General features: G+C 39.3%; 1 protein-coding gene across 4 annotated transcripts in view; it reads right to left on the minus strand.

The window, feature by feature from the left end:
• The window catches only part of VCAN (versican), a 107,037-nt gene that overhangs the window by 72,710 nt on the left and 15,304 nt on the right, over positions 1–19,023 (minus strand). For all 4 annotated transcript variants that reach the window (XM_048932251.1, XM_048932250.1, XM_048932249.1 and 1 more), the window contains exons 3-5: positions 18,591–18,962; positions 7,299–7,473; positions 7,057–7,184 (exon numbers count right to left, since the gene is read on the minus strand). In XM_048932251.1, coding sequence (XP_048788208.1) covers positions 7,057–7,184; positions 7,299–7,473; positions 18,591–18,962 — 675 coding nt within the window. The remainder of the gene's footprint in view (positions 1–7,056; positions 7,185–7,298; positions 7,474–18,590; positions 18,963–19,023) is intronic.

Raw genomic sequence — 19,023 nt, forward strand, 5'->3', positions numbered from 1 at the left:
CAGCAACAATGACTAGGAAAAAGAATTCACAAGCATTCACCAATCTTGTGGCTGGGTTCTCAGAGTCTACAACTTCCATTATCATCAGTGTCATCTAAAGAAAGACAAAGGGAAGAATCAGGGCAACACAGGGGAATGTTAAGTATACAAGAATCTAATAGCTCCCAAGAAATTTCATTTTTGCCTCCACTCTTTTTTTGGCCAAAAGATCCTTGCAAAAATGCAAGCACTGACAGGGCTATCAGACTGCTCATGCACCATAAACAGAGAGCTACCACTCACATCTACCCTACCTAAGTACACGTGCATGAGGACACAGAGACCTCTACCCTTGTTTTGCTTACTCTGGAAAAAAAGCACATGCACACCCAGGCCAAGACGGACCTGACAAGTTCACCACATGCAGTGTCCTTAGACACTGTGTACAGTTAGTTTGTTTATTAGTCCAGCTCTCGAGTCAATTTTCATTTCCCAAGCTGCACAGACAAGATTTGTTGTCTCAGCTGCAACTCTTTTCCTCTGTCCTGCCTCTGCTAAGGGCTACTTCTCCGATACACCAGACTGTTAAAGAGGTATCCTTAACAGAAGCCCAAACAATGATGACACTCTTTCTAGGAAAGGAAAACCTGGAAAACCAGCCTGGATGTACAGCTTCGCTCAGGTTTACTTAAAGAAAACAGACTTACGCTGCCTTGAACATTTTATCACAAAGACATAAGCAGCTACATTGAACTTTAAAGCAGAATGTTAGGCAAGCTGAAGTCTTTTTCCTTTACACGTTAGAACAAGTTAGTTGATTCCTTTTGATACACATCAGTAACAATTTAATTAAATTCTCCTGATTGTCTTGGATCTGCTCTATGCAAAATCACAGGCTGAACAGGAATCTATTGCACTTGATAGGACTGGAAGACTATACTTTTCCCATCAGCTTGCCCTCCAGCATGCAAAGTACCTTGGCAACTGCTATGTCCTTACAGAGCTTTGTCACTGCCTCATACAAAGGCAAGAAATGAACTTTGAACTGCATATGATTTTTTTTTTCCTTTTTGTGCTTTACTTTCATAGAAAGTATTCAGAAATCAGAATTTTCGGATCTCCCTAAAGACGAGATTTCTCATGCTCCAGATCAAATACCACATCATGCATAAAAAGCAGCATAGAATTACTTTCTACCTAGTTCCATTATTTGAGTGGTTGAGAACTCTTGTATCCTTAAATCTACACCAAATCACATAGTTCAAGGCTGGAGACATATCCAGCAAATACCAATGCAAAAACTGTGGCTGTATCACAGGCCTTGAACTGAGAAGAAAAAATAATTCTCTGTGCTTCCTCTTTAAAATCCAGTTGTCACTCCAGAGTATGAATGGACTCTAGAGAAGATTTTCAGCTCCTCAAAACACAAGAGACTTCACACCTGAAGCAGTATTTTAGACCTCGACCTTTTAAATCACTATTGTTCTCACACAGATTTCAATGACAATAGCAAAAATGCATGAGACTAATTTGAAAGTATTTAAAGGCCATCTGGTTTTGTTTTCTTTTTCTTCCCCACACTCACTAGGGGGCTGAAAATGGTGCATGAAAAGGAGACTTCATAATCTTTCCCACAGACACCCAAAAATAACTTTCTTAGCATGACTTCCCATCTGCATACTATATATGTTTATTAGACATATATGGCTTGTAACTCTCTTTGGACAGAAGATGCTGCTGCATGGAGTAGTTTGTGCTTTGGCTCTGCAGCCCACTTTCACAGTCCCTCACTTCATCATTAGGCTTTGGCAACCAGATTTCACTTTGTCTCTATTTCTGACAGCACATATTCAACCTTATCTCTGAAGACACAATGGAAATCCTTGTTCCTCATCAACCGTCTCTTTACAAGGGAGTCTCCTGCATCAGTCATTGGTCTGGACACTTTTCAGTTGGAGGTGTTTGGAGAACCTCAGTTATATCCAAACCCTTAGCACTGAATCTCTTTAGATTAAACTCTTATTTAGGAATCCTCTCATATTTAAAGGTAGATACCCTAAATATTTTTAAACACTTAGCATACTGAAATATGCAATGCAATATGAAGATTTAGAAGTATATGAGTGCACAGTAAGACCCCCAAGCCCAGTACATATTTAACAAGATCTTAACTCCAGATTTTATCTCCACATTCTTATTTTTATCACTGGGAGCTCAGAAATTGAAAATCCTTCTCAGAAGTATTATCCTGTGTAGTTTGCTTTTAGCAAAACTCAAAATATTTTATGCATAATTGTGTAGTCTTTAATTTCTATGGGTTTCCTTAGAGCAAGGAAGTGGCAAGATTTAGTTTAGACAACTGGTTTTAATTTAGTTTTTTTGTGTTTCAAAGAGAAATCCAAGTTTTTGGCTAACTTACATGGCCAGAAAGGAAGAAAACTGAAATGGTGTGTTCCTACAAATCCTCTGTGTAACTTCCCGAATTAGTACTGCAAATTCAATACAAATTTATACTACAATGTATTCTAATTAAGTATTCCTACCACCATTTATGGCCTTCTAGGCTAACAATATCTCTAGTATTGGCCAACAGATCATTAACTATTCAATGACTTCCATGCTGACATCTCATCATGGTCTAGATTTTGATATCATTAATCAAGCAACCATCCTATTCCATGAATAGTCATCTGCCCAACATGAGCTCTCTGAATAAGGACTTATTTAGCCCAAATATAACATTTGGCACTGAAACAGAACAGACTATGTAGATAAGAACTTTCAAATTTGGATGGAAATAATCGTGTTTAAGCACAGTTCTACAATATGCAAAGTATCAGCTGTTTTTAATGAAATGTTGACAGTACTCAGTACAAGGGATGGTTGCACTTTCAGAATCAACCATAGGTGGGGTAAATATGGAAACTAGAAATTTGACTAAAACTTAATCTTGAACTGCTAACTTTTCCACCAGTGGAGGAGCATGCTACAATGCAGAAGATAAAATGCAGGAGCTGTTTTTCTGCAGTGTTCACTTTCCAATAACTTCTGTTGGCAGTTTATCTAAATTTAATCTGTCTTCTGCAATGAATGGTTGCAAAGTGTAATCCCACTGGTGTAACTTGAAACAAGTTCTGCATTTAAAATTATCATTTGTTCCTTAAAAAAAAAATAATAAATAAATAAATAAAAAACCACTCTGTTTCTGTTATTCAGACAAAGCCATCTTGGCTCCATAGCTCTTTCTTAAAAAGGAACTCTGGTTCAGAGGCACAGGTTTGTGTGAAGTCGGTGGAAAAAAGTTATCCTGCATTATACCATAACATGGTACTACATCTGTTCCTCTTCAGCAAAGAGAATAAATTAACTCCCCTGCATGTCAGTGTAACATATCTATACCATATAGCACTTCTGACTTGTAGATACTTTCTTCTGACTTGAGTTCATTGAAAACTGAGGAAATAGGCAAAAAAAATGTGGTTAGTTGTTGCAGTAGTCTAATAATCTGGCATTAAAATTGACAGACAGAAGCAACAAAATCCCTGTGCAGTGGGCTGAGATTCTACTGTTAATTGGCAATTATCTTCTCCACCACAGTTGCCTCTTCACATGAAGAACTTTCCAGCTACATAAATAGAGAGCTTAAGGATAAGCTTTATTATGTGCTCAGTATTGATCTGACAGTACTTTCTTGAAGTCAGTGGTGAAACTCTGACCGACCTAGTAGGAATTCTCCCCTCTACTCAGATTCAGTTTATTACTATAGTAAGGTATTTTGTGTAGTAATACCATTATATATGAACATAACCCACGTACTCCAGCAACTGGGACCGTTCTGTGACCATCTGGTCTTCATGGGGGACTTAAAACACCACGATATCTGTTGGTGGGACAAGACAGAAGGATGTAAGCAAACCAGAAGACTTCTGCAGTGCGTTGATGATAACCTCCTTCTCCAAGCGACAGAGGAGTCAACAAGGAGAGGTGGTGTGGTAGACCTACAAGGAGAGGCTAATAGAAAATGTGAACAAGGGCAGCCCCAGTAGCAGTGACCCTGAAATGTGGAGCTCAAGATCGTTAGGACAATATCGAGGGCATCGAGTAAGCATGCTGCTTTGCATTCAAGGAAAGCAGACATTGGCCTCTTCAGGGATCTGTTTGATAGAGTACCTTGAGAGGCTGAAAAAGCTGGCTATTATTCAATAATCATTATTTCCAAGCTCAGAAGTGATACATTCCAACAAAGAGGAAGTCAGACAAAAGCATCAGGAGGCCTGAAATGAACATGTGATCCTGGACAAACTCAAACACAAAAAGGAAGCCTATAAAGAGTGAAAGCAATGACAGGTATCATTGGAGGTATACAGTGACACTGTCCAAGCAGAGAGAGATCAGGGTTGGAAAGCTAAGTCCTGACAGAATTATATCTGAATTAAATCTGGCCAAGGAGGTCAAGGGAAACAAGGAAGACTGCTACTAATATGTCAGTGATAAAAGAAAGTGTAGGGAAAATGTGAGCCCTGTTCAGAAGAAAATCAGAGACCTTGTTACCCAAGCTGTAGTGAATGGTGAAGTATTCAACAGCTTTTTTGCCTTAGTCTTCATTAACAAATGCTCTAGCCCTACCATCCAAGTCAGAAACCAGAGGATGGTACTAGGAGAAATGAAGGATCACCCACTGTAGGAGAAGAGAAGATAAGGTTTGAAACCACCTAAGGATCCCAAAGATGCCCAAGTACACAGGACATAAGACACATCCTAGGGTCCTGAAGAAATTGGTAGACGAAGTTTCTAAGCCACTATTCATCATATTTGAGAAGCAGTGGTAGCCCAGTGAAGTTCTCACTGACTGGAAAAGGAGAAACATAACCCCAATCTTTAAAAAACACAAAAAGGAACACCTAGCAAATCATGGACCAGCAAGTCTCCTGTGTCTGGTGAGATCACAGAGCAGATCTTTCTGGTAACTATGCTAAGGCACATGCGAAACAGAGATAACTCATCACAGGCAATATGACTTCACTAGGGGCTAACTCCACTTGACAAATTCTGTGGCCTTCAACAATGGACTTACAGCAATGGTGAATAAGGGCAACTGATGTCAACTGAATGGACTAGTGGAAAGCATGTGTCCCGCATGACATTCTTGTCTCTAAATTGGAGAGACGTGGATTTGACAGATCAACCACTAAGAGGAACCACCTAGATGGAAAGGGTTGCAGTCAATAGCTCAATGTCTACATGGAGACCAGAGATAAGTGATCTTCTTCAGAGATCTGCGCTATTTAACATCTGACGTAGGCAGTGGCTTAAAGTTCAGTAAGTTTGCAGATGGCACCAAGCAACATGGTGCAAATCTTGGTGGAACACAACAATGGGATGCTATCCAAAGGGACCTGGACTGGATTGAGAAAGAACTGTGTGAACCTCATAAAGTTCAACAAGGCCATGTGCAAGGTGTTGCACATGAGTTGGGGCAATCCAAAACATGAACGTGGGCTAGCTAATAAGTGAATCAAGAGAAGCATTGCAAGAAGGACTTTGGAGTCATAGTAAAAAAACTCAACACGAGCTGGCAATGTGTGCTTACAGCCCAGAAAGCCAGGCATGTCCTGGTCTGCTTGAAAAGATGCCTGACCAGCAGGTTGAGGGAATTGTTTCCATCTAATGCAGTCTCATGTGACACCACCTATATTTAATTCTGCAGTCTCCAGCATATAAAAGCTGTGGATCTGATGGAGTGGCATCCAGGATGAGCTTCTCCATATTATAACACTTCCCTGTAATAAAGGAGTAAATGAAGATAAGAGAACGCTTCTCTTTTTCATTCCAGAACAATATAGATTTGTCAAAACTGCTTCTGAAAGCTAGGAACAATCTATTTTGAATGTATAACCTTAGATTCAAGAGCTGATTCGGAGGTGAATTCCATCATGGATTTATGGAGGAATTATATGGATTCTCTGTGTTCAAGCATGCTGTTCACTGTCAGACATAGAAGGAACATAAATAAAACTAAGACAAAACTAAGAGCATTAATTGCATTGCTTAATTTTCAGTTCCCAAGCTTGTATGAATTATAACTACCTGAAGGGAGGTTGTAATGAGGCAGGGGTCACCCTCTTCTCTCAGGTAACAAGAGATAGGGTAGAGGGAATGACCTCAAGTTGCTTCAGGCAAGATTCAGGTTGGATGTTAGAAAACACTACTTGTCCGAAAGAGTGGGTATGAGAATAGACCAATCACAGGAAAATTTAATGTGTTTTTTACTTTTCAACATCCAACACCTCGTTGAACCAAGACCGATCACATGATCACAAGTGGATCATGAAGTACCACGGACTTCACATCACGATCCATGGTTTGTAATCAACATGTGGCAGGATCATAATCTCTCTGCTGCATTAGAGTCATTTAATTAGCAACTTTTGCAAAGACTACAGTTATATTATATAACCACAAATAATTTAATTAAAAATGCTAATCCTCAATAGAAAGTTCATGCTTGTGTTTTTCTTTTTGATATTGAGATGACTCTCTTTAAAAAAAAAAAAAAAAAAAAAAAAAAAAGATTAAACTTGGATTTCAATTAAATATCTTTCTAACTTTATGTTCAGGACATGTGAAAACCTCAATTACATACCTTATGAACTATAATATATTTAGCAGCATTTGCATCATATCCATCTTCATATATATATAGATAGATAGATATATGTATATATATGTATATATATATATAAAAGATACATACAGTTTCTCAAACTTTCATTGTAATTTCTTTGAATATCCTTTTATAACATCTAAAAAATAAAACATTTTGACACTAGTTTTGTGTGATCTGCTGTCACTGACTATAGCATCTTTAAACCAGACTGACTTTCTGTAGACTTCACATTTGTTTTTAATTAAGGTATAGTACAGCACAAACTATAGGTTCACTCCACTCAGCAATTCACTTCAGATTCAAAATGGCCAAAATGTATTGCACACGGAACATATTTCTTTGCTTTTCCGTATTGGAACCCCAAGTTATTTTGAAATTTGTCATGCAGAATAAATATGGACCTATCTTACCTTGCATGTGTTCCACATAGCAGTACACATCGTAAGTTTCATTAGGAAAACGGCGTCCATATGTTCTGACTCCTTTCTTCCCCATTTTATCTCCAAAGCAACCAATCCTTGGATGTCTAATTGGATATCTGAAATGCAGCATGTCCATATTTATTAACACAGTAAGTCAGAACATTAAGTTTTTACAGGCTAAGCATACTAATTTGGAGAAACTCTGTCAAAGAGTGTTCTAAGCATCTCACCTAACAGTCTGGTCAGACAACCAGCCAGCATCACACTGTTCAAATCCATCTTCATATGCTGCTTTCAGTTGCTCTGGGCTTGCTATGACAGCACCATTGTCCAAACAAGTCTGCTGAGCTTGCGTAAAATTCAAAGTGTACCTGCTGGTGGCTGCACGATAGTGAAATACTACACCTGAAAAGATAACAAACTCAGATTACTGACACATTTTGCATCATTTCTGCAGTCATCATCATACTGTAACTTTACCTGGATATTATTATGATGGTAAAAACAGATGGGTACAATTAAAACACTAGAAGGCTGAGATATTCCACCAATTGAATTACGCCCCTCCCTCTAGTGGCTACTACCAGTAACTATATGACACCCTATCTTTTTAATAGTTTGAACTATATTCAGCATACTTTGAAAAAGTAATTAAACCATCTAAGCATTTCCACTTAAGTATAATGGAACATTGTGACCAAAAAGAACGTACACTGAAGTATATCCATATGCTGAGGCACTACCTGACACACTCACTTGTCAGCCCATCCAATTGCAAGTCAAATCATGTGACCAGGCAAGACTGAACAGACCTAATCAAAAAGCAAGAAAAGAACCAGCCTTTTGGAAGTAGCCAGCTGCAGTAACTGCATGCAGAAATGCCAAGAGTGAATGGGGCAACCCTTGAGTGTTTGAGATCTGTCAGCCACAGGGAAGCATGCAGCAAGAAGGCACACCAAAGAGTTTCTTTTGATGCAGGCTAAATCATCAGTGATGGCCCTCGTGTCTGATCCTACACATTCACAGATAATTGCAAACACAACATTTATAAATATATGCCTGTTGGCCTATTTTTCATTGCTAGGCTTTCCTGCATGCAGTACCAACAATACAGACAAAACAAAGCTTGCTTTTATTATTGCCTTTCTGGTTCTGGAAAGAATCTAGACAATTTCCAAAATTACAAGAATATGTCAGATGTCTGGAGAGAGAAGGGTAAGAGTTAAGATGGTTTTTGTTAAGACACGTTATGTCAAGGAACCACATTCTGTTTTCCATACACTTATGATTCAAACTCAGTTTGACAACAGTTGTGCCTGAACGCCTAAAACAATATAAAGGGCACCAATTCTAAGATGGCAGACAACAGATACCCCATCTGACCAAATCACATCCTTCTCCATTGCTAATGTCTTTAACAGTTTAGCACCAAAATGATACCTCCTGATGATGATTGAAAAATAACACCTAGTCTCATTTATTTAAATGAAAATCTTCAGAAGCATTATAGTACCATAAATAATCCACTATGCAGAATTGCCACAAAACAAGAAAAATAAATCACAAAATGTTATTTTTAGTGATAATTTTATTGGGGTATTTCCTGATGAGGATACAGTACACTGTTATGACCTGGGAAATGTTGGCATTAAAACAATAACAAATTTAATGAGAAGTCTTTGTTATTAGTATACTGTTGAAAGATGGAAGTCTGATAACTTACTAGTAAGCAGCAACATGAGAAGCTTCTAAAAGTGACCAAATTCCAACATACCTAGAAATTGTAGGTGCTTTTCCTGAAGATTAATTTAGTAAAATTATCCTATCAAAGATCTAACTACGGACAATAAGCAAAAAATACTATTTTTTTTCTCCTTATTGTGGTTTGCTAAGAAAGTTTCTCAAACAAAATTACAACACACTGTGTGTATTCACACACAGGTAGTTCAAAGCTCAGTCATCAGACATCAATTTTCATTAAAGCTTCTGGCAGAAAACAAAAGAAATGGAAGAAGCACCAGAAATTTCAACTTTACTGTGGACCCACACACCAGCTGCAGCCACCACTTGGATCCTCATAGGCTACTATTGACCCATAAAGTGCATTTTCAGAGTTGCTGACAGAATACATAATGCATAGTTCTTCTTACAAACAGCAAAGTAATTATTTCAGCTTCAAATATTGAACTGGCAAAGCCCAAAGTGAAGAGCAGGTCACAAAAAAATTATGGCTATGTTTATATTACATAAATTAAGTATTCCAGGTGCCTGCAACTCCATCATCGTGACTGCTAAAACTGCTAGACTAGTTCGGCAAGTTACTTGGCTCAGGCCTCCTAACATCCTTCCAAACAATTTTCTAGGCAGACTTCAGGAGTTAGCAAAGAGCAGGGACAGCTGCCCGTGAGTACCTTTCTTCTCTCTTGAGAATGAGAAGAGCAAGCGTAATGGTACAGATGAGGACCACAGCACACCAATGGCCCGTGCACTATGGCACAGCCTCGAGGAAGATATGCTCTTACTAATGAAAACTCTCTGTTCTGAGAGACACAGAAAGGGAATGTCAGACAGTGAGATTTACCAGCTCCTATGCCCCTACACTTTCTCTGCTGTAAGGCTTCTTCCACTGCCTGCTTTAGGCAAATTCACAGATCATTTGTGTTGCTTTAAGTTGTGCAAAACTTTGTGTTTGTATACCCATAAGCATATGTGTAGCAGTATTTTGGCTTTGTTTACCCCATAACCATGCAGTTCCTTATCACATGTCCATGTGTCCACAGTACACTGCCTTACAACACAAAAAGTTAAGGTAACAACAACTAATTACTTTTTGAATTTAAAAATTCAAAATAACAAGTATGTTAATTGAAGATTTAAGAGCTTTATTTTAATATATTGGTTATTTTATAACACAGTCAATAATCTGGGCCACATACCTGCTGGTATAAACCAGCATGACTCTATTCAGTGGCACAATAGTAAATAAAAATGCTGAGGTTCAGTTAACCTGTTTGGTCATGGTATAATTCACAAGCTGTCCAACTTGGCCTTATTGTACCAGTAGCATACAATATTTTACACTGACTGTTATACAGAGTCAAGCCAGAAATGCGCAAGTATGTGAAGTAATTTGCTCATTTGGCTTGTTGTTTTAATTTTAATTAAAACAAATTTTATAGACATTTAGACTCATTGCCTCAATACTTTTTCCCCCCTGCAAGTTCACTTAACTGATGTAACATGACTTCATCCAGGCACAAGAACACTGCTTTTCCATAAAGCCACAGAAAGGTTTATTAACTTAGCAGGAGAAGGCAACATACTTCTCTGAACTCGCACTATTTTAAAGCTTTAAGCTGCCTACATATGAGTGCCTTCTCAACAAGCCCCTTATTTCTTACAAACTGAAAGCAATCAATGGCTTTGCTGATGACATGTGGACCTTGCATTACCTTGGTAAGGCAGAACTAAAGAGTTAGTGCTAACATAAATTTAAAGAGCTGCTGAGAAAATGCCTTTGGTCATTTGTAAATCCTGGAAAGGAACTTGGAGAATGCTTTGTTCTCCTCACCCAGATCCAAAAGGTAAACTTCACCTATTCTCCGAGTTTAAGGCTCTTCCATTTCCACTGAGGAGCCAATGGACATAAAAGAGCCTCCAAGATGAATGGGTAGGAAGACGTCAGTATGTATAAGCCTGAGCAACAGCTGCAATAATTAGAAGACCCCCTGGGGCTAAGAAGATTAAAGTGCAGGACTTTCATTGTTTCAGTTAGACAGAGAGAAGGGGGCAAAATCCATTGTCCGAGTTCTTGCACTTTACAACATTTGTAAAGGATTTTTCCCCTTTGTCCACTTGCCCTCTGAAAGAAAAGGCAAAAAAGGAGTTGTCCCAGGAACAAATAAAGTAACTGGAAAACAGACTACAAGAGCGTAAGTTTGTCACCGAACATCTGGCAAAGTCAGTCTAATTACAGGAAAGAGCAGCAGTGTCTGCAAAAAAGAGCACTCACAGGAAAGTAATCTGCAGCACCCAAAAATTCACTGCTGCTGCCTGAGCAAGAGAGAATGTCTTTTATTCACTTATTTTTGCCTTACACCAAAGAAGGAAAGCATGAAGTATTTCACTTAACAAACTAGGACCTTCCTGAGTAAGAGACTGATACTATGGTTTTGCACCTTTGGATTGCAGCTTTGCTTTATCACTTGCCAGGGTATCATGCTACAACACTTCCTAGAACTGGAGGGAAGGGCTCCTTCAAGACACTTCCTGCTTTATTGTGGCTAATAAACAACAGCTTTCACTAGTGAGCTCATGCTGCTGCAACTTGCCTGCCTGGAGTCACATAAAGACTGAACTTCAGAAGTAGTCTCATAACACAAAGAATATGTAAAGAGAAAAGATAATTATGGCAGTCGTTATTCTGTTCATTTTTATTTTCAGGTCTCAGTCAAAGTGGTGTAGACCCTTCAAGCACCCCTCAATGCCAAAGCTAATAGAGTTCTAAACAAATTGGGTGATCTTCCTTACTTTTATGCAGAAATCAACTTACATTACAAATACAATCCAAAACAGAGGCAACAGGGAAGAGCACTGCATTAAAGGAAGAAACAGGAATTTTGAGCTTCTTGCAATAATTCATCTCTTCTCCCACTCCAGACTTTGCAAACATCTTGCAACTCCCATCTCTTGCTCTGGCAACCTGAGAGCAGCCTTGCATTGCATTCACAGATGTCTCCAGGATCCTCTCTGCACGCAAAGAGGAAGCACAGACCAACCACCCAGTTCCACTTGCTGGCTCTCCAGGGACAAGGCTTCTTGCACCAACTCGCACATCACCCCTCTGCCCAAAATCTTTGCATCCATCTTTACAAAGTAATGCAGCAACATGCAAGTGTACACAGACTCCTCTAAACAAGCTAGTGCAGAGAAAGAAAGCAGTTGATGCTCAGCCTGAACTGCATTCTTCTGACAGACAACTTGCCAAAGTGGAGGACTTGGTTACTACATCTGCAATACCTCGGAACAGACAGCCTAGATCAAGTACCTGCTGTTACCTCTGCATAACAATGTACTTGGACACACAGCATTCAGTGAGGCCAAGACACTGATATTGAAATTTAAATTGTTAAAAAAAAATTAAAAGAAATACATAGCCTCTCAGAACTGTTCTCACAATAGGAGATGACTGACAGGATAAAAATCAGTGTAGCTATGCATATCAGCACCTACTTTACTTTATCTTCTTAAGGGAGAAGGTGTGTGGTCCTCTGCAGATCTTCAGCCTGACCCCAAATCACCTGCAGCCTGAAAATCAGCTGCCACCTTCCAAGTCCCTGTGCCAGGGCTGTGACAGATGTATCATAGCATCCTCATTCTTACTCCCTAGGCACAGATGCATGCATAACCAGGTATCTGAATACAGAATTCAGTTTCCCTCTCTTTGAGCCATTGTATATTCTGCTCTTTACCTTGTAGCTAAGAAACCTCTATCTTCCCTACCATCACTTCCTCAGGAGAGTAAAGAATAAGCTTAAAAACGCAGCAGTCCATTTCTATTTAGTTATCAAGGAAGTATGAAATTTCAACATCAACAGGTGATAAGGATTCAAGATAGATAAATCTAAGAGATTACAAAACCCCATCTCTTCAAATGCCATACTTAGGTGCTAATAAAGGGGAGTTCTGGCTTTAGAGAGAATAAATCAATTACGTTGTCAACACGCAATCTCTTAGGGCTCAGGGCACAACTGAGAGGCAGTGTTCCCACACTGGAAACAACATCCATTTATTATCACTATAATGCCTGCAAGAAAGAAGTTTGCATAAAAATAAAATTGTGAATTACAGTCTACTCTGCCTCCCTAATTGCTGCTTCTTCCCTTTAAAGAGGTCAGTATTTTAAGCCTCGAATTTTTCTTATTGGCTTTTCTCTACAATCCGATTTGTAAAAAGCCTCTCAAACAGTGGACTCAAATAGAAGCTAACAAAAGAAGGCCTGTGAAAGCAGTGAACTCCCAAGACAGCAGTAAGAAAAGGGTAACATTATTGCCAAAAAATACTCTCTGACAAGATTTTCAAAAAGAGCAAGAAAACTGAAGGATCACATTTGCTACTTCAATCGAATGCGCAGGCATTTCCAAGGTAAATAACCAAAAACTGGCTCAAGTGAGTTGTTAGATCAGTTCTTTCATGTTCCTTGCACTTGTCCAAATATATTGCTTTTTAATATCTCGCAGAACTACAAAAAAACAACAGTTTCATTAAATGCTCAATTATGTTTGAGAATGAATCATGCTGTTACTCTGCATGTCCAGGTCAGCTTTTTATAAGGAAACTTACATCTATTTTACACAAGCGAACTTTATTATACCTAGAGAAATGGAATAAATATGGAGAGGTACAGTAGTACTTTTTATTAAACTCTGTGGAATTCAAACTTACCACTGTTACTCCTAAGGTTAGGAGCCTAGTTTACATTACCTGTCTAAGACTCTCTGAGCAGGGAACAGGAATGAGAACTACTAGAGAGCTCATCTCACCCACAACTCTCATCAGAAAAGAGCTGAGTGCTAGGCATCTGACTTTAAATCACTGAAAATAAAGTAAATTCTACTCTGACTTCAGACCCAGCACACCTGTGAAACTTGATAAACTATTAGTGGGTGGCTGAACACTCAAGGACGATGGTCAGAAGGCCTGAAGATCATTGCCTGCTGGCAATCAACCTCTACACTATCTCTATCCAAGCATCTATACTGGGTTGCAGGTGAAACCTCATCTGTTTCAAAAAGCAGCTTGAAGTGGGAATGGAGAGACAGCTCAGTGTCAGCTAAGGCACTGTAACTTGAAGTCTCTTGATGTTCAGTAACAGCAACAGGGAAGAAACTAAGAACAATGGCAAAATAGGTTTCCAAAGACAGTAATAGTAAAATAGAATAATTCAGTTGGAAAGTACATATAAAGATCAAATCCAACTGCTTTGGACTCCTAACAGGACAGAGTTTATGATCTGGGTTTAATAATTACAAAAAGGGTCCTAAAGATAAGCTCAAAACACCATAGAAAGACAAAATTACAACAGCTGAAAAGGAGGAACCGCACACAAGAAAAAGAAATTTTCAAACAGTACAGTGTAAAGAGGAGATATCACCTCAAATGAAAAGCAAATATGAATGTTCTGAATGTTCCACTTTTTGTAAGAGGTCCAAGTGCATAATACTGTAGACTGCTAGGTCTGCTATGAACAAAAAAATCATCCTGTCTGAAAAGTCGATTTAATTGTAGCAACAAGTAGGGTGTAAGGGAAGATTTTTCTTACAATTAGTAATGGAAAAGGAGGTATCCAGCATGATGAAACTATGTAACACTGCTGAGCAGTTGATGCAGGCTCCCTCCCCAGCCTCAAGGAGAACCCATAACTGCCATTAACTAAATAAGGTATCCAGGTGGTAGCCTACAGCTTCCTGTACAATTAAAATTAAGTATTTCACACTTCTCTCTTAAGCTTTCACCATTGAAAACAGTAATGAGGGGTACAGTTCAGTCTCACCACTGAAAATAGTAATGAGGGGTACAGCAGTCTGGCCCTACTAATGTTCAGTGACATAGACAGTGGGACTGAGTGCACCCTCGGCAAGCCTGCTGATGACATCAAGCTGAATGGTGCAGTTGATACAACAAGAGGAAGGGAAGCCATCCAAAGGGATGTAGACAGGCAGGAGAAGAGGTCCAATGAGAAGATATTGAAATTCAACAAGCCCAAGTGTAAGGTGCTGGATTTGGGTCAGGACAATCCCAAATATGAGGACAGACTGCAAGAACAACTCATTGAGAACAGGCCTGCTGAGAAGAACTTGAGGGTTCTGGTGGATAAAAAGGTGGGCAAGAGCCAGCAGTGCCCTTGCAGCCCAGAAAGCAACTATATCCTAGGCTGAATCAACAGAGGAGAGGCCAGCAGGGAGAGGGAGGTTGTTGTTCCCCTCTACTCTGCCCTCATTAGGCCCTAACTACATACAGGCCTGAAGACCTCAGGACAAAAAAGATGAACTGCTGGAGTGTGTCCAGAGGAGGGCTACAGTGATGATCATAGGTCTTGAGCCCCTCTCCTACGAAGGAGAGGTTGAGGGAGCTAGGACTGTTCAGCCTGGTGAAGAGAAGGCTCCAGGGAGACCTCACATTGTGTTCTTTCAGTACTTTAAGGGAAATTGCAAACAAGAGAGAGACCAACATTTTACATAGGCAGATACTGATAGAACAAGGGGAGGAGCTTTAATGTAAAATAAAGGAGATTTGGATTAGATATTACATGGCGATTCTTCACTCAGAGAGTGATGAGGCCCTGGCACAGCTGCCCAGAGAAGCTGTGGGTGCCCCATCCCTGGAGGCATCCAAGGCCAGTGTGGATGGAACCCTATCTGGTGGGTAGCAACCTGCACTTGGAGTGGTTTGGAACTGGATGGTCTCTAACATTCCTTTCAACCCACACCATTCTATGATTCTATGATTTTTGGGACATAACATGCAAAGTGCCTGACAATTCATTCAAATAGTAAGCCCTGCTCAATTTGGGCATTAATGAAGGTATATAACAAAACATGTAACATGGTGATCTGTAACACCAAAGGAATAAGTTTTCAAGCGATCAAGCATGTCCTTTTGGTTCTATGTTGCTACGACTTCTCCTTAATTTATTCTTTGATTTAACACAGACAACAGTGTTGGCATTAAAATAATTGAAATAGAATATTTAAAAGGAGATTATAATCAGAAGGGAAATCAAGTTTTTACAAAGGTTGATAGTGATAGGATAAGGGGGAATGGTTTTAAACTAGAGGAGGGAGGATTTAGATTGTTTGTCAAGGGGAAGTTTTGCACTGAGAGGGTGGTGAGGTGCAGGTATAGACTGCCCAGATAGATTTTGGATGCCCTTTCTCTGGAGGTGTTCAAAGCTAGATTGGATGGGGCCCTGGACAACATGGTCTAGTGCTTGATTTAGTGACTTGCAACCATGCCTGCGGTAGGGGAGTTGGAATTTGATGATTCTTGAAGTCCCTCCCAACCCTACGATTCCACAGTTCTAAGATTCTGTGCTTCCCGAAGCATCACAGAAGCATTCCTTCCCACCTCTAAATTGTCCCCAGAGTGAAGCTGGCAAAAGCCTCCAACAAGTTAGTCATGTTGGGTTCATCTACACAATCAAGAAGTTTACTGCAATGTTCGCAGTCATAATAACTGCTTTGTCTACACACTTTTAATTCACTGAAAAGGTGAAGCAAAAGGTGCTTGCTCAGACCCCAGAGATTAAGTGCTACACAAACGCATTTTATCTTTCATTCCATGATCATAAAATATGCACATTAGCAAAATGAGTGATAATTTTGCTCAGCTTTACACAAGCAACATCACCTGCAGGTCTGCTTGGAAGAGCAGACCAAAGCAGTGCTGAGCCACACCAGTACTCAACTCAGAAATTACCACAATTAACACATAAAGAAGATTTCTCAATAATGTTAACTGCTAACAACAGGTGATGAAGAACACACAAAGAACACACATCTCTCTTTCAGTAATTGTTATTATTTCAGGGCACAGATTCAAAAAGATGACATAATCAAAATAAATTATGTTTGTGACTAATACAATTGGTTTTGTTGGTTTGTTTTTTTTTCTTTTAAGATAATAGCTGAAGTCTCAAAAATGCTGAAGGCTTATTGAAGTAAGGGTACAAAAATTAAGCAACAACATTAATATAAAATTTTTACAAGTCTGAAAAATTATATTTGTTTAGTTAATATAGAAAATGGAAAATCAAGTGCACAAATGATAACTTAACAATGTTATTTTACCATGTGTATGAAGATACAGCTTGTTCTGTTCTCCAAATTTTGACATCAAAGACAAAAAACGACAAAAAAGAGTAGCTTCAGAAAGAAAATGCTGTGTTTGAAATTTTCTTTTAATTTAAAAGAGATCTGAACTGTGCATCTCATTGCAGTGTACTGTAGCAGCAGTAACACAAGCTAAAGTACTGCTGTAAATCATCTGATATTTTATTGTAGTGAACATCTGCTGCTCCTGGACACAGATACATAGCCAAGGGAGTGCTTTAAAGGGCTAAGGAATGCCAGGTATATTCATTACTGAAAAATAATGTTCAAACCAGGATTTCTTTTGCTTTTGCCATTAAGACTACACAGCTTATGAAGTTAGAAAAAAACATTAATGGTTACACTGATTTATTGTATTTCCAAATTAAGACCACACCTTCAAAACCTTTCATTGAACAGATGCCAAAAGACTGCTAAAGTTAGGTTAGGCATAGTGAAAGAACAATATAGTATTAAGCTTACAAAAAATCTTAGCCAAAGCCATGATTTCCAACAGAAGATCCTAATGTTTGTTTTGGGACTCAGTCACTTGAGTAAACACCTAAGTTTCAAAAAAACACCTGAATGCAGAGAAGTGCAAGGTAGAGTCCAAACCAACGCTCATGTAAGCTGGTACATCCACACAGCCCAGTGTTCTTCCGAGTAATTTTGGTCCAGAATTCATATGGCACAGTGCCTGGGCTAACATGTCCTGCTTTTCAGCAGTTTAATAGTTCAGGCTTGGTGCCAAACTGACAGGGCATCAGGCTCTGGAGCAGTCTGCACATGGTGCTGTATAAGCAGGAACTTAGGAGAAAAATGCCAATAGATCAGATGCTACTTTTGCCACCAACACTCTATTTAAAGTTTTGTTTCCTGTGCTTCTTTACAAGAACAATTCTCTTCCCCAAAATTTTGGAGGCTATTTCCTTATGGTGCTTGCATGCCAACTCTTAGGCCTGAGTCTTCCACATGGAAGAATAATAGCAGCCTTCTACTTGTCTTCCTGCAGCTTTTGGCAGGTGATTTTCTTAGCTATCCAACTGCTATTATGGAGATAAACTCTTCCTTGGTGCTTGATGTTTCTATCACAGAAAGAGCTGTTTGAGGTTAGACGGTTTACATTCCCACTGCCAAGCAGCAAGAGAAGGCAACCAGAGCTCCAGTAGAGCAGAGCAGTTGCTTCTTTTCATCCTACAGAAACAATTACTAAGAAACTGCTTCTGCCTGCCAAGTCTATCTTCTTATAAAGACACATTTTCAGATAGATGTATTATGTTATGTACTATGGTTCAAAAAGACTGGTTTTGGAGAATTTTAGAGGTACTTGCTAAAAAAAAAAAAAGTAATTGTGAAAACAGGAGTTCATCTTGTAAAGGATATAAAACCAATCAACGTGCTACTGGGACAAGTGAACAGCATTTGCTCTGTGAATCAAGAGTATCCTCCCAGAACATGTGCAGGAGAAATGAGAAAAATATGGGCTGGAAAAAAATCTTAAAAATAATCAAAAAGAGAATGGAACAAGTCAATAGTGAAGGAAGAACAATTTCCTAAAACTGGTCATATGAATGCCTTGTAGTTATAAGTAGTAGCTGTTACCGGTTTGACTGGGATTACAGCTGACTACAAATGAAATAAATGACTTCTTACCATCAACAGCCAGCGATACAATGCCTTGTGTGTCCTCAACTCCATACATCACATCACAGCGGTACACCCCTGCATCACTTGCACGCAGCCTAGAGAAAGTCAGTGAAGCATCACCGGTCTCCTCTGAATGGGTTGGAACTGACACCCTGTCCTTGTAGTTCTGGCCTATTTTGATGTTCCCATTCTGGGCCACAAGGACCGTGGTTTCTCTTGCATCTTTTCCGCTTTTATCCAGTTCAACCTTTGACCATTTGATTCGAAGATACTCGGCTGCGTAGCTGGAGGCTATGGTGGGTGTGGTTGAAAAGAAGCATGGAAGGACTGACGTTCCAGAGAGGGATCCCTTCACCAGGGTTTTTTTTTCTGCCTTAACTAGAAGAATGGGAGAGAGGAAGAGAAAGGATATATCACATTAGCAAACAGTAAAATCAGA

Source organism: Lagopus muta, chromosome Z, assembly GCF_023343835.1.
Source record: "Lagopus muta isolate bLagMut1 chromosome Z, bLagMut1 primary, whole genome shotgun sequence".
Taxonomy (NCBI): Eukaryota; Metazoa; Chordata; class Aves; order Galliformes; family Phasianidae; genus Lagopus; species Lagopus muta.